The 13,479-nt window shown below is 41.2% G+C and overlaps 1 protein-coding gene across 1 annotated transcript in view; it reads right to left on the reverse strand.

Annotated features, from left to right (window-relative positions):
• Positions 1-13,479, reverse strand: part of NINJ1 (ninjurin 1) — a 220,857-nt gene that overhangs the window by 33,909 nt on the left and 173,469 nt on the right. Inside the window, exon 3 of the mRNA XM_078661611.1 lies at positions 4,478-4,643. Coding sequence (XP_078517737.1) covers positions 4,489-4,643 — 155 coding nt within the window. The 3' untranslated portion in view covers positions 4,478-4,488. The remainder of the gene's footprint in view (positions 1-4,477; positions 4,644-13,479) is intronic.

Genomic DNA, 13,479 nt, shown 5'->3' on the forward strand with positions numbered 1-13,479 from the left:
CAAGTTTTTATTATTTACCTTGCCTATTGGCTTAAGACTCGATAAAGTACTTGGCTGTTTTATTTTTCTTTAGCATTAAATTTTCCTAGTTTTTAATGCTTTACCTTGCGGACCGTCCACATATAAACTTGCAATCTGCTCTCATGAGATGGCACTTCTATTATCTTATTCAGTTCATTTCCGGATCATGGGGAGGTGTCATCTACGTCCTGGATATCTTTACACCGTGTTAAGTTAGCATGGGCTCATTACCGGTTTAAACGCCATTTTTCCTTTTTTGCAACTTCTGCACACGACACTTAGTTGTTGCTTTAGCTTTCAACCTAGTAGTTCATCGTGGTTTACATGAGAATAATATGTTATTGCTCTACTATCTGCTTTGCTTGTTAAACTATATCTGTACAGCGAGTGCTAAAGTTTCAAGAACAACACGATACAGAATTGTTATGAGGTCTGATCTCCATGACTTCATACTCATAACATAAGTGCAACTTCTGCCAATTCTGGGCATGAGGCGGGTTTTATATTGCTTTGCCGAACACACATACACAACACTTGATGCGGTTCACATGAAGAGAGAGCTGGTGTATGCTGATGTGATTCCTTCAAATCTAAGACACTAAAGTATGGGCACGCCCTAAACCAACACAAAGAGACCTTCTTAGCAAATAATATAATATGTGTATTAGGGAGGGTGAGATATAAGCAGCCGCGGGCCGTGGAGGGAGTTACGGTGAGGCAGGGAGGCGGGGAGGGGGAGAAGCAGGGTGGAGCCCTCTCCACCCTGCCCCTCCCCCTCCCCGCCTCCCTGCCCCACCGTAACTCCCTCCACGGCCCGCGCCTGCTTATAAGTGTTGCTAACTCTTATTCATTTACAGCATGTTAACATACTGTCACCATTCGCTTTTTATGTACTAGTAACTATGCTGGTAATTTTGCTACTGATAATATGTGTACTTGTATTATCTAAGATACTACGCCTGAGAAGACGGCATTAGTAAATAAACATTTCAAATACACGTGTGTTCTTCTTAACTCCATGTTCTGGTTTCTAAGAAATATATAACGACCGACTGTTCATGAGTTCCACGTATCCTGAGGTACTATAAGTTCATATTCTGGATTGTCTAAACATTGAGAGTTTGTTATATCCAATGTGACACTGTACCTAGCTTGCTAAGGGGTTTTTGATTACTAAGGTGAGTTTTGGGACACCCTAATTCGCCGAGGTTCCAATCCTCTGTCCACAGTTCTGTGTGAGAACAGAAACCCTGCGACAGGGGCACCCCCGACCCTTGCTGGAGCTTCATCACACTTGCGATACAACTCCAGCAATGCGCCACCTTTACGGCTCAGATACATCACGCATCTGTGCTGTTTTTGCCCCATGATGCGCCGCATTGTAAATGCAGCACACCATAGGTGACGGAACAGCGGCACAGAATGACTAACACATCCCTGGTGATGCGCCAGTCATCATAAATCTATCCCTATGCTTCTTATCTTGTTAGAGATGAACCGCCATATGTATCATCAAAGTTTTTTGCATTTCCTAAATAGCGAACTTTAAGGAATAAATAGCGATTCTTTACCATTCCTAGTTTGCGATGAGCTATTTGCTAATTACAAATTACCCATTCATTTCCTTCATTTCCATAGGGCGGTTGGACTCACTTTTAGCCCGAACGGCTGAATGGATTTGCACGAAACTTGGCAAAATTGTAGGGACTGGTAGCCCGATGTGCCTTTTGTAGGTCTCAATATATGTGCTACAGTGGATTTTGAGAAATTAACGTTTATAAAAAGATATATATCTGTAACAGCGGACCGGGCATACATTTGGGAGAACTCAAGGACTTGTGTCAATATCTGACTGTATATAAAAAATTATGGAAAAGATGCCAAGATCCAAATATTTTAGCCAAAGGCTTTCAAACGTTCTATATTTGCTTGAGGTATCTGTAGACTGGAATAAAGGTTCCAGAATGGAGCCAATCATGGTTTTGAAGGGTCTCCCTAGTGGTGAGCATTCTGGTTTGTGAGACTCTGGCAGAATTTAAATACAGAGTCTTAGGGTCAGGTGTAATAAGAAATTTAGCATCTTTCCAAGTAATTCACTGTGACTCATATTTCTAGAATTTCTTTTAGAGTACTAAATCGTCCTTATGATTACTCTAATCATTTCAACCTATGTGATTCTCAGTAAAATGCATTGTTTTCTACATTATCCTAACTGCTAAAACATGACTCACCTGATTTTTCTTGTTAACCTGTAAGTATATAATCACAGCAGGAGACGACCATTACAACGCGGTCTTTACACCGCGCTACCATTACGACGCGGTCATCACAACGCAAGTTGCTACAACTACTTGCGCTGGATGGCGCTATATACTAAGGAATAGTATGATTTACTATTCCAACATCTTCTCTACTGTTAAGTGGGCTGGAGTTGGAATAGTAAATCATACTATTCCTAAGTTCAGCGCCACTAGCGCAAGTCGTTGTAATGACTTGCGTTGTGATAACTGCGTTGTAATGGTAGCACGGTGTAAACACCGCGTTGTAATGACATACATCCGTATCTGTATTGTATCAAGCATTTAACTGACCACATATGCTTTGCAGTAATCACTTTTCTCACTTAAACCGCATATTTTTTCCTTGAATATGTAATGGTTAGACTTTACGAATCACATATTTTAGAAGGGCACCATATTTGGACATCTCATGAGGTTTGATTTATCTCTTTGTACTGTTTTTGAAAAATATTAAAAGTGGCAGCAGTGAAGAATACAACGTACTTCGTGCACCAAGGGTCGTACTTAATATTTTACTTCATTCCCTTTCACCACCACATAACCAACAGAGTGACAAAAAATAGGTAGGGAATGAGTTAGACCAAGTACTTGTACCCGGGTGCTCTGCGCACAATTCACTGAAGGCAACCTTCCTTGTTTGAAACACTCTTTTATAGAAACATAAGTGTAAATTTTCAATGTACTTCACAATCGAGAACACACAGATAAACATGTTCTATACATTGTTATAGTTTTCAAAATTATACAAAAGGCATATGCATTTTTACAATCATATAAAGCGAATAATCATGGCATTGAATGTGTGATGTTTACAAATATGCAAGATATCAACGTCTGTTTGTGATGGAGCCCATTGCATTTCGGGACTTGCAAATAGGTAGGAACATGTTGACTTTCTTCCTACAATTGGATGAATTCCCCCCCTCCCAGCTACATCTCTATCCCTTGGGGAGATTAATAAAATATTTTAGACCCACGAACACCTAGGGGCCGAATACAATGCGGCCCAGAAAGGCTCGAACCGATGGTCGGAGCCTTTCTGGACCGCAGCTTGGTTTACTTTCTGACTGCCGAATTACAATGCTGGCGGACAGAAACGAAACCGGCCCGTAATCCCAAAGGGCGGTCTTCCCGCCCTTGAGATTGCTATGCACGGTGTCCGGCAGGGTTTCCATGCCGGCCTTTCCGAAATGGAAACCCTATCTGGAAGCATGTTTGGGGGCCCCCAGCAGAGCCCCCTTGTGGGTGAGGACTCCAGTTGAGGGCCGAGGGGGCACCCATGGTGACCCCCTGTTAATCTCTGCACCGTGTGGCAAGCACAGTGAGGTGCCTGCCACAGGGTGCAGGGATTAATACCACTTCCCATTTCCCTATGGGAGCATGTACTACGGCCAGAAAACATGCTCCCAAAGGGAAATGTTGAATTGCGACCAAACAGTGTTCACAGGAGGTCAGGACTGAGACGGTTTTGGGTGGACGAAAGTCCGCCCGACGCTGTAATAAGCCCCCTAATCTTTACCTTACTCTATAACCACAGTGCACTCTGCACTTCACTCCCACACCGTGCTGCTCAAATAAGACCCTTACACACATCATCCTATCCTAGTAAGTGCTGTCAACTGCATTGTGGAGAGGGGTAGCCCACAATGCGTGTTTCCACTTGGGGTCTGAGGAGAAACCTTGTGATGAAGCATGTTACCTGAGGGTGGGTGAGGCTTTTCCTCCATAAAATATAAGACATTTTTGCCTGGATAGTGAGACTCCAATGGGCTCTTCTTTTGGAGCTGCCCCACTAAGAATTTCTGTGTAGTTTTTAATTATTAGCAGACTATCCTTGTAGGCGTTTAGTGCTCCTGTATTATTATCGTCTTAGAACTTTGCTGCTCAAAAAGTTATATTCTTCCCTTACACCTTTTCAGAAAAAACACCGGCTTCTTTTACATTTTTCACAGAAAGAACGCTTTATTAGGAGGGGACTAAGAGGTTGTTTTTTTATTTGAATGAGTAGAACGCATAGAGTTGTATTACAATGTACTTACTCTAGAAATCTCAGTGGGTATGAACAAAGTCAGAACACAAATTAAAAAAAATATATTAAACATGAACAATTTAATTGCCATGGTCATTAAAGTTCGAACAAAACAAATGAAACTCACCTTCCAAAGTACTACTGTTTTGTGGAACTCTCCAAAGCTGGTTTCTGAACACCAAATGCTGTAACAAAGACGTTCACTACCACAATAATGAACACCAAACCTGTTGTAATGTTGTTGAGTAAGTCCAGCCTGGCATGTTTAGCTGGGTTGTTTAGGTCATATTTGACTAGAAACAAAAAAGGGAAGAGAAACAGTTTGTCAGCTTATTTTCAAAAATGCTGAGACTTCATTCGGATAAAAAGAGGAAGGGGGACGTGGTGTAAGAATACTGCTTTGGCAATATACTGACATGATCAGAATACAATTTGGGTGCCAATAACCTATTGACTAGCCTCTTAGTGAACTCACTGAATGTTGATAGTTCACAATCCATCAAAACCACCGCCATTAGTATGTTTATTCAGGTAAAGTCATTAGATACAGCACTCATTTAACATATGAAACAAGCAGATTACTTTTAAAGTGCATTCTGAATTGATGAGTGACAGCTAAAACGTACTATATTTAACAAAATAAAGAATTAATTATTGCATATACATAAAATACTACAGTTATAGTTAACTTTAAAATACATAACTAGACTCACTAAAACATTTAGTTGTCATTGAACAGCAGACGCTAGACGATCACCTCAAACTTAACTCCTCAAAAACTGAAATACCAAAAATACTCACCTGTGGATACGTGACAACATCATAACCCTATGTTTATGTGGCCTATGTCCATGGGGCAGCCTCCGAAGACATTGAGAGAATTTAAGAACCTTGGCGTGATCCTTGCTTGAAAATCTCACTTCAATGCCAAATCAAAAATGTGACAAGAGACTCATTCTATACAGTGATAATACTTAAGAGTTTACTTCCCAGACCAAGGTCTTTCAATAAGCATGCAGGCATCACTGGCCCTAGTAATTTCCTGTCTAAACTAGGCAAAAGAGCTGCAAAATGGACTCTCTTAAAAATGAATCTGCAAGCCACAAAGATTCCAGAAAGTGGCTGCCAGATCAGTCCTCAACTTAAGTAGGGGGGACCACATCGCCCGCTCTCTCAAAGCGTGCTAATGGCTAGCAGTGGCACGAAGAATATCCTTTAAAGGCCTTTGCATTGCACACCAGGAGATCCATTGGTTGGGGTCTCTACTATTATTCTAACTGCTGAAGCTCCTTCTGAGTGCATACATGCTAGCTTTGGAATATACTTGGGAAAAAAGAATAAGGACTCTGGAATAATAAATACTTTTAAAGTGGAATAAAGAACTGCCTCTACACAATATAGGACCCAAATGACTCTGGCCACTAGCATGAGTGATTTATATGTTGCTCACAATGCTTTGCTAACTAAGCTTGCTTAAGATTTTCATACATGCCTCCGTGCCAGGTCAGAAGGACACTCTGCAGGCTTTACACACACACCATCAAATCTCAACTTTACTAAGTATCACTTTAACCAACAGCCTTCTGTCACCCATGCACTGGGGAAGCAATACATTGGTCAAGTGGCATCTGAAAAGCACTGTGCTGCCTTAACAAGCGGGAAGTGCTATACAACTTGTGCAATGTAATGTACAATTAAATAGAGTCTAGAGGCCCAGCTCTATGTGATTAGGGCTCCCAGTTTCATGATTTTTATTATTTTGTATTAGTTTTCCCATGCCGTCCATATGCTCAGCTGCTGGCCTATAATTCATCAAAGACTGCATGTAGAGTCACTTTAAAGGAGCACAATTTTCTGTATGTATCCACTTTTAAAAATACATGCAGACAGAAAACACATTCTTTTCTGTCTGTATTTAGCTGTAAAAATCCGTAAAAACGGAAAACAGGGAGCCTTATGTATGATTAACTATGCAGTTAAGCATACACACCTTCATTTGATAATCCTTCAATATTGATTTTAAGGAGATATCAAATCTAAATCAAGCCTGCGGAACTAAAGCTGCACTAAGCTTAACAGAACAGTAAAGATTTACATCTTTAAAATGACCTAAGGGTGTGCTAATGTTCGACTGTACATATTATTTTGGAAACAACTGCCTCAGCTGTGCAACTGTAAGGTATTACAAATCCAGAGAGCAAGGGCCCCAAGTGGAGGAAAGGATCGACTCGCTATCCGGTAAGTGAAGTGAGAGTGGTCAGATATCGAATTATGCACTTACCTGGCAGCTTCACACATTCATTAGAATTCAAAAAGGTGAGAGATGTCTTTCTTCCAGTTACATGTTTTAAACCAATGGAAAACAGGACCAATACAATGGCAGAAAGTCGTTTATGATGAGGGTGAACTGGGAACAGGCTCTAGCTGATTATACCTTAATCAGTGCAAGAATGAATGTATTTGCTATGCACAGCCAATCTGCTGAAAAGGAAAGAATGAAGCCCCCTGCCCTTCCTTGTTATAGCAAACACACCATAAAACACCCCTATAGATAAGCTATTGTAGTTCTGTTTGACCCAGTGACCAAATTTACTCTTCACATCAGTCAATCTGTATAATCATAAACTTTGAACTATCAGTTAAAGAACTCTTGTGCTTCATCTATTGCCATCTTGGACTAATTGTTCTACAATTAACTCTAGATTCATAAATACAAGAAACTCTTCACTTTGGTTTCCCTTTAAAAAGTTTGCTGATCCCTGACAACAACATCTTCATAGGGAGGTTCTAGGACCTTCCCACATGAGACACTGTGCCAAGGCAGATGGGCTCTTTCGTAGAGGACAGGAAGTAGACAGAGGCTCTTCCCCTTTACCAACCATCCTCACACACACTGCTGTGCGGAGTACCACAGCGTTCAAGTGACGATGAATGGCATCACGAGTGCAAAGGATGTACAAAGAGCCTTCTATTGCCTATGCACCATCATCACGCTCTTCTGACGTCTGGCCTGTGCACAGATACCACCGATACCACCGCAAACAACAGCACTGGATCTTTTCAAGATTTTGTTAACATTGCTCATCTAGGACTTTATTTCTATTTGTTACAGAAGCTGAAGTGGCTCAGAAATTCAGTGCCGCCTAAAGAGAATGCTTTACTCCTTTCGCCTTTGGTTGCCTGTGATATTGCCAACTCTAGGACGGCAGGATTAGGGCTGAGGCTGTAGATCGTGGTGTGCGCAGGCATGAACAATTCACCCCCTACCCCCATGGAGGACCTGCAATGGTGAGTCCAGTCTTGCACCTCCGGACTTTCACCACCCCTTGTACTTGACAGAGGAGTGTAGTCCTCAGCTCCATCTTTTGCAGTACCAACATGCTCTACTGGATGGTTTTGCCCCGGTCCTAAAGGCAAACTCTGTGGCCGCAATTTTTTCAGATCACCGAAAGCAAGTATAAATTGCTCTCCCTGGACAGTGGTGGCTCCGGAGCGTCGCCCCACTGCTATCAAGCAGTGCGAAAAGAGGAAACATAACATGATAATACATTTCAGGAGGGTGGGTGGGCTACTTTGCTCACGAAGCAGGGCAGGGACAGAGTGGTTTGCCCACTCAAGTGCACAATGACTGTTTGGTCGGCCCCCCAAAGCAGTCATGCACACTTCCCCGTTCTCCATGCAGGCTGCATTACGGCCTACATGGAGAACATGCCCACACCTATAGCCCCTGGCGGCGCTCAAGCCGATCACAACGCTGCTTTGCAACGCCGCACAACACCCCCTGCAACCCACCACGACCCCCGCAGCCCCCGCACCCGTGAGCCACACCGACTGGACCTGTCCTTGGAGATTGTGCAGCCAAACGAAACTTTCATACTGTATGAAAATATGTAATCATAATATGAAAATACACCACCAGACATTCAAGACCACTGCACAAGATGGATTGTGATTCCTTTTGTAAAGCTTAGTTGTCAAATTTCTTGATATGCTCTGACATTTAACAGCAACAAAGCATTAAATGATTAAAATAACACCGATTGTAGCCCAGATTTTAATACATGAATGCTTACAAAACGTATTAAAATTCTCTTATGTATCATTCATTATATATCTGTTGCTCATAATTAATGCATATGTCTCTGGTTTTACTTAGATGCCTCACTGAGACGTTTACACCTGAGCATCCACCAGGGCACAGCCTGTGACAGCAAATGAAACTGAAGCTAAGATTATTGTATGACACATGTTTTAAATCTCATATGATATTCTACAGGTCCGCCAAATAGCAGAGCAGTTAAAATTGATATACCGATAACCACACAAGGAAGGCACACGTTAGGTTACCCTTGAGTGAGGCATTTTGTGCGACACCATCTATCGACTAAGGAAGTAGCATGAGGAAACACTGTAGCTGCAAGCAAGTAGTCTATTTCAGGTGTGCCCAAGCTGCACAAAATCCCTCAAAGTACTAAATGGCATGACAGTCAAGAGGATGCATGGACGTAATTGTATCTTGTGTACGAAAACAACTGGCTGACTGCATAGAACAATGTAGGATTCCTGTGGACATATGGGACACATATATGGTTACCTCCTCAATTCAATGGAAATCATTATTTTACTGGAGAGGTGACTGACTGATAACACCAGGGGAGCTGCAAGGCTATCTGACCTTCAGAAAACCTGCAAGTCAAGCAAAGGGAAGGGAGTCAAGCAGCATGTAGATTTCAAGGTGGGCCCCACACACATAGTGGGTTCCCTTACCTCTACTTTACCCTCAGCGTCGCTTTCCCTAGATCCTGGATAACACGGTATAAAGTCCCTGGATAACACTGTAGGAAAGAAGTCCTACAATGGGAGTGAATTCTTTCGCACATACAAGTCTGATTGATATGGACTGTAGGATCCTCTCCCCAGGATCTTCAAAGCTCTGAACCTGTGGATATATAATGACTTGATCTTGCCCCTTATTCTAAGGGGTTTTTGTCCAAGTCAGTCTAAGGAGCAAGCGTAGTTGCTTGTTGGTCCCATCCCATTTTGCGTGTAGAAAAAAATGGTTTCACCAAAGTTCTGTCGTGTTTGATGCCTCCTGAAATTAACAGAGTACTCATACACTAGCTGATTGCGGACAACTCTTTTATTTTTCTACTACTCTCTAAGGCTCTCCAAACTCCACAAACTACTGTGGGCGCATACTACAAGCAAAGCCAGCTGTCAATCAGCACAGCAAAAAGTTACATGATGATATTTGGAAAGCAAAAAACCCATGCAAAACGAGCAAAGAATGTCGTTCCTATATCAGGAACACACTTTTAAACTTTTTAAAAAAATTCAGAGCTGAAGACAAAATATAGAAGCAGCAACAGTAAAGGCCAGCCTAGTTGGGAATGACATCTCTTGCTTCATCAGGCTTCATTATCTCTCCAAAGATGCATAACGTTTTTTGGGGGAAAGTATCAAGGCCTATAGAGCCCACTGATGCTTACTAAATAAAAGAAAATTGACAAGGCCAGAGTGAGTCAGTGTCTCTTCCGGAAAATATTAATGCTGCTGTCAAAGAGTTTCTGTTGGCATTCACGACACCTGATTTCTTCGCCTTTCATTAAAAATGAGAGCACATCCAGAAGGGCTGCTGTAAAACATCATGTCCCAGAATGGAAATTTACAGAATAAACCTTGGCAGAACTTATGTGCCTGGAAAAGACTTTAAGCAGCCAGTTGGCTTTAGATGATTTGCACAAATTGTAGCTGGGCAGGTGCCAGGAGTGGACACTAACGAGCAGGTTTGACATGATAAATCGGCTGAAAAACAACAGCCGCCTGGCTTTAAAACGACAGTTTTAGCCGAAAAGGAGTATTTGCCTTAATGTGCACACATAGCCAAGACTTCAACAACCATGCCTCAGAATTTCAGGCATTTGAAAAAATCATGTGAAAAGCTAACTGCAGATACTCCCACAATCAGAGAAAAACTTCTAACATTTCTGATTGGTCACTGCATTGCACGATGATGGAGAAGAAGTATAGCTCCTTGCATACAGAATAAAGAGATGAAATACATCAACAGATACTCTTCTCTGTCTGCTAAATTACTGTGATAAACACTGTCAAAGATATTCACTCACCTTCTACCAGTGGCTTCTAATATCTGAACTAAAGTACATTGGCGCTCTGCCTAGAAGACGACCATAAGGGGGAGCAAAACCAGCATAATGGAACAAGCATTGTTTTGACAGGGTACAAAAACGGTTTTATGCAGGTTAAGGGACTTACATGACTAGGAATAGTAGGTCCCTGCAGCAGGTTGGACAAACAATGTTTACTGTGATCTCGGCAATTGTCCATTTTGGGTCTGCTTCTCTTCTCTCCCCATCGCTAATACTTGATACTACTTTTCTCCTTTTCAACTCTTATCTTCCTTCTAGTTTTTGGGTGGTTCTCATTCCTTCTCTTCAAATTGTGAATAATTGTGTACTGCTGTAAGAATTTGTGCATTGTCCCCTTCATAAACATATTTTTGTCTTCTTAAGTAACGTATTTGTTTATATTCATAATTTTCTGTACTGGGAATCTTACAATTTTGTGTATTGAAGAACGACTTTAACCAAAAAGCTTTTAATAAATCCTAATTGCAACTAAATGTTTACTTACTTTTCTCGCCATCCTATTTTCTTCCCAAATGAATAGAATCAATAGCTTTGTCGGAACTGAATATTATAGCTACTCATTTACTTAATAATTACAGAAATATATTTCTACATCATTTGTTTTACTGTACGAAGACAAAAATTGCATAGCCTAACACAGAGCATAAAGGTTTTATAATGTGATATACTATAAACAACTACATCATTTGCACCTTTGTTATCATTCTCAGTCTGCCACCTTAATTTGTTGACTTTAGAGAATAAAATGATTAATGTGATTTAAGGCCCTTAACTTGAATGTCGACGACTAGTGCACAGTATTTAATGTTTTGCTATATTTACATCTGTCAAGCAGACGACAACTGCAGTGGAGGTGGTTTCAGACATTTAAAACATGTCTTCAGTTTATGATAAGCAACACATTACTGGTGAAAATTATACAGAATCAATATGCTTGTGTCAGAGTTGAATCTGTTTTAAGTCTTTCTGTGAAACCCTAGTTAATGGTGCACAGACACAGGTGGCCTGACTTCCCAAACTTTTACAGCATGTGATGCATAGGTGTAAGCTAGGCACACGCTTGACCCAGTGTCTTTGTGTATACTTGAGTCAGATAGCTTGAGTAAATTTAAGAGTCCCTCACAACATTGTGTCTAGATCCACATCATATTGCTTAACTCCACAGATGCAACTGTAAGCAACAACAGAAGCATCTTGTCTCACTCTTCCCTATTTGAAAGTGCAGTGATGTAGGTCAGCACTTTGATGAATGCACAGTAAAATGACTTTGAAAGTTAACACAGGCTATAATCCAACACCACCATTGAACTTTCCTTGAACCTCTCAACAATGTTGACAACAGTGTGTTTCAGAATATGTGAACAACAAACCAAGACCAGAATTGTTAAATCTTCCATCGGAGGAAAACTCCAATGCAGCACACGATTAGCACTTGGCATTGAAGTATGGAGAAGTTGCCAAGCACGTGGCATGTGATCACTGCTCACTTGAAGCGAGGTTCTGCTCAGTTTCAAAGGTCAGCACTTTCTCATCCGCTACATCCCGTGTTGAGAGCACAAACATTTCAACAGATTAATCTGATTGTTTACCTAACAAAATATCTCTTTATGAATACAGCACGTTTGCTTTGGGTCTCAAAATCCCAGGTTAGGATCTGCAAGATTTTCAGTCCTGGTCTACACTTCAATTAGCAATATAAGACCTATCGCTCTAGGTCTAGGAAGTAAGCTCAATAAAGCCTTCTTGGTGCTCGAGGTATGGGAACTTTCCTGTTAGATTGCTTGCTTACATTCATGAGTGAAACTCTTCCAAGATATATTCTGGACAACCAGTGTTGCAAGTGGAATTGCAGATTCTGAGACTGGTTGATCTGTCACCATCAGGCATTAGGAAAGGAGTTTAGGTTCTAGAGGATTTCATTCCTGTGTCTCTGCCGGTCTCAATGGTGTATTACTAGAAAGAAGTCTGATCTTCACGGAAATCACCTGAGTTCCGTGATCTTCGCACATCCCATTATGATTTAAGGCTTGGGGTGCTTCATGCCTCCACTGTAACGTAAATAGTAGGTATGAAACCATTTGAGAGGAGAAGGGCAAATGGAAATAAATAGCCACTTAAGACCCCTTGTTGTTCAGACTATGGGACTGTGAAAAATCAGCTCCCACCAAAGCAGCAAACCTAAAGCAAGGGTTGCTATCTTTATATTTTTGTCTGTCTGTCTGTCTGTCTGTCTGTCTGTCTGTCTGTCTGTCTGTCTGTCTGTCTGTCTGTCTGTCTGTCTATCTATCTATCTATCTATCTATGTGCATAGCTATAATGCAACATATGCCTTGTGTCAAACCTTCTACTAGTTGCTTTGTAGTCAAGCACTGTATCCTGGGACTTGTAGTTCTTTTTTAACGAAGAAGAGGGTTAAAAATCCCAGCATGCCAAATGATGGTGGCCACAAATCTAAGACTGGCTAAAGATATCACACAAAAAATTATCATCTCCGGGAGCTATGCAGGTATGTCTGTTCGTGAGTTTTGACACATGTATGTATATCCATGCATGTTATCTGTGTATATGAGTACCTGTACAAAACAGGTCACTTTAAATATCTTCCTGTACCCTCTATATAAATAAATAAAAATAGAAAGAAAACTGTAAAATGTCTCTTTTTTTACTGACGTGTCAGAAATGGGTAACAATCAATGTAATTCAATTATATCATAATCTGGTAGTTCTAGTCCTGCATTTATCATGCAACAATATTACAAGTACCACAGAGCAGATAAAAACACTTGAACTGGATTATTTACTCATGCCTCACAGGGAATCACATGAGATCCTATGACATCACCGTGTGCCACCTTCTTCAGACTGACATATGCCTCCTATTGTACATCAACACATAATGCATACAGCTCGGTCCCTCAGGACTGAAAACCACCCAGTGCTCTCCTGAGACCATTTCCCT

The sequence above is a fragment of the Lissotriton helveticus genome, chromosome 9 (assembly GCF_964261635.1).
Source record: "Lissotriton helveticus chromosome 9, aLisHel1.1, whole genome shotgun sequence".
NCBI lineage: Eukaryota > Metazoa > Chordata > Amphibia > Caudata > Salamandridae > Lissotriton > Lissotriton helveticus.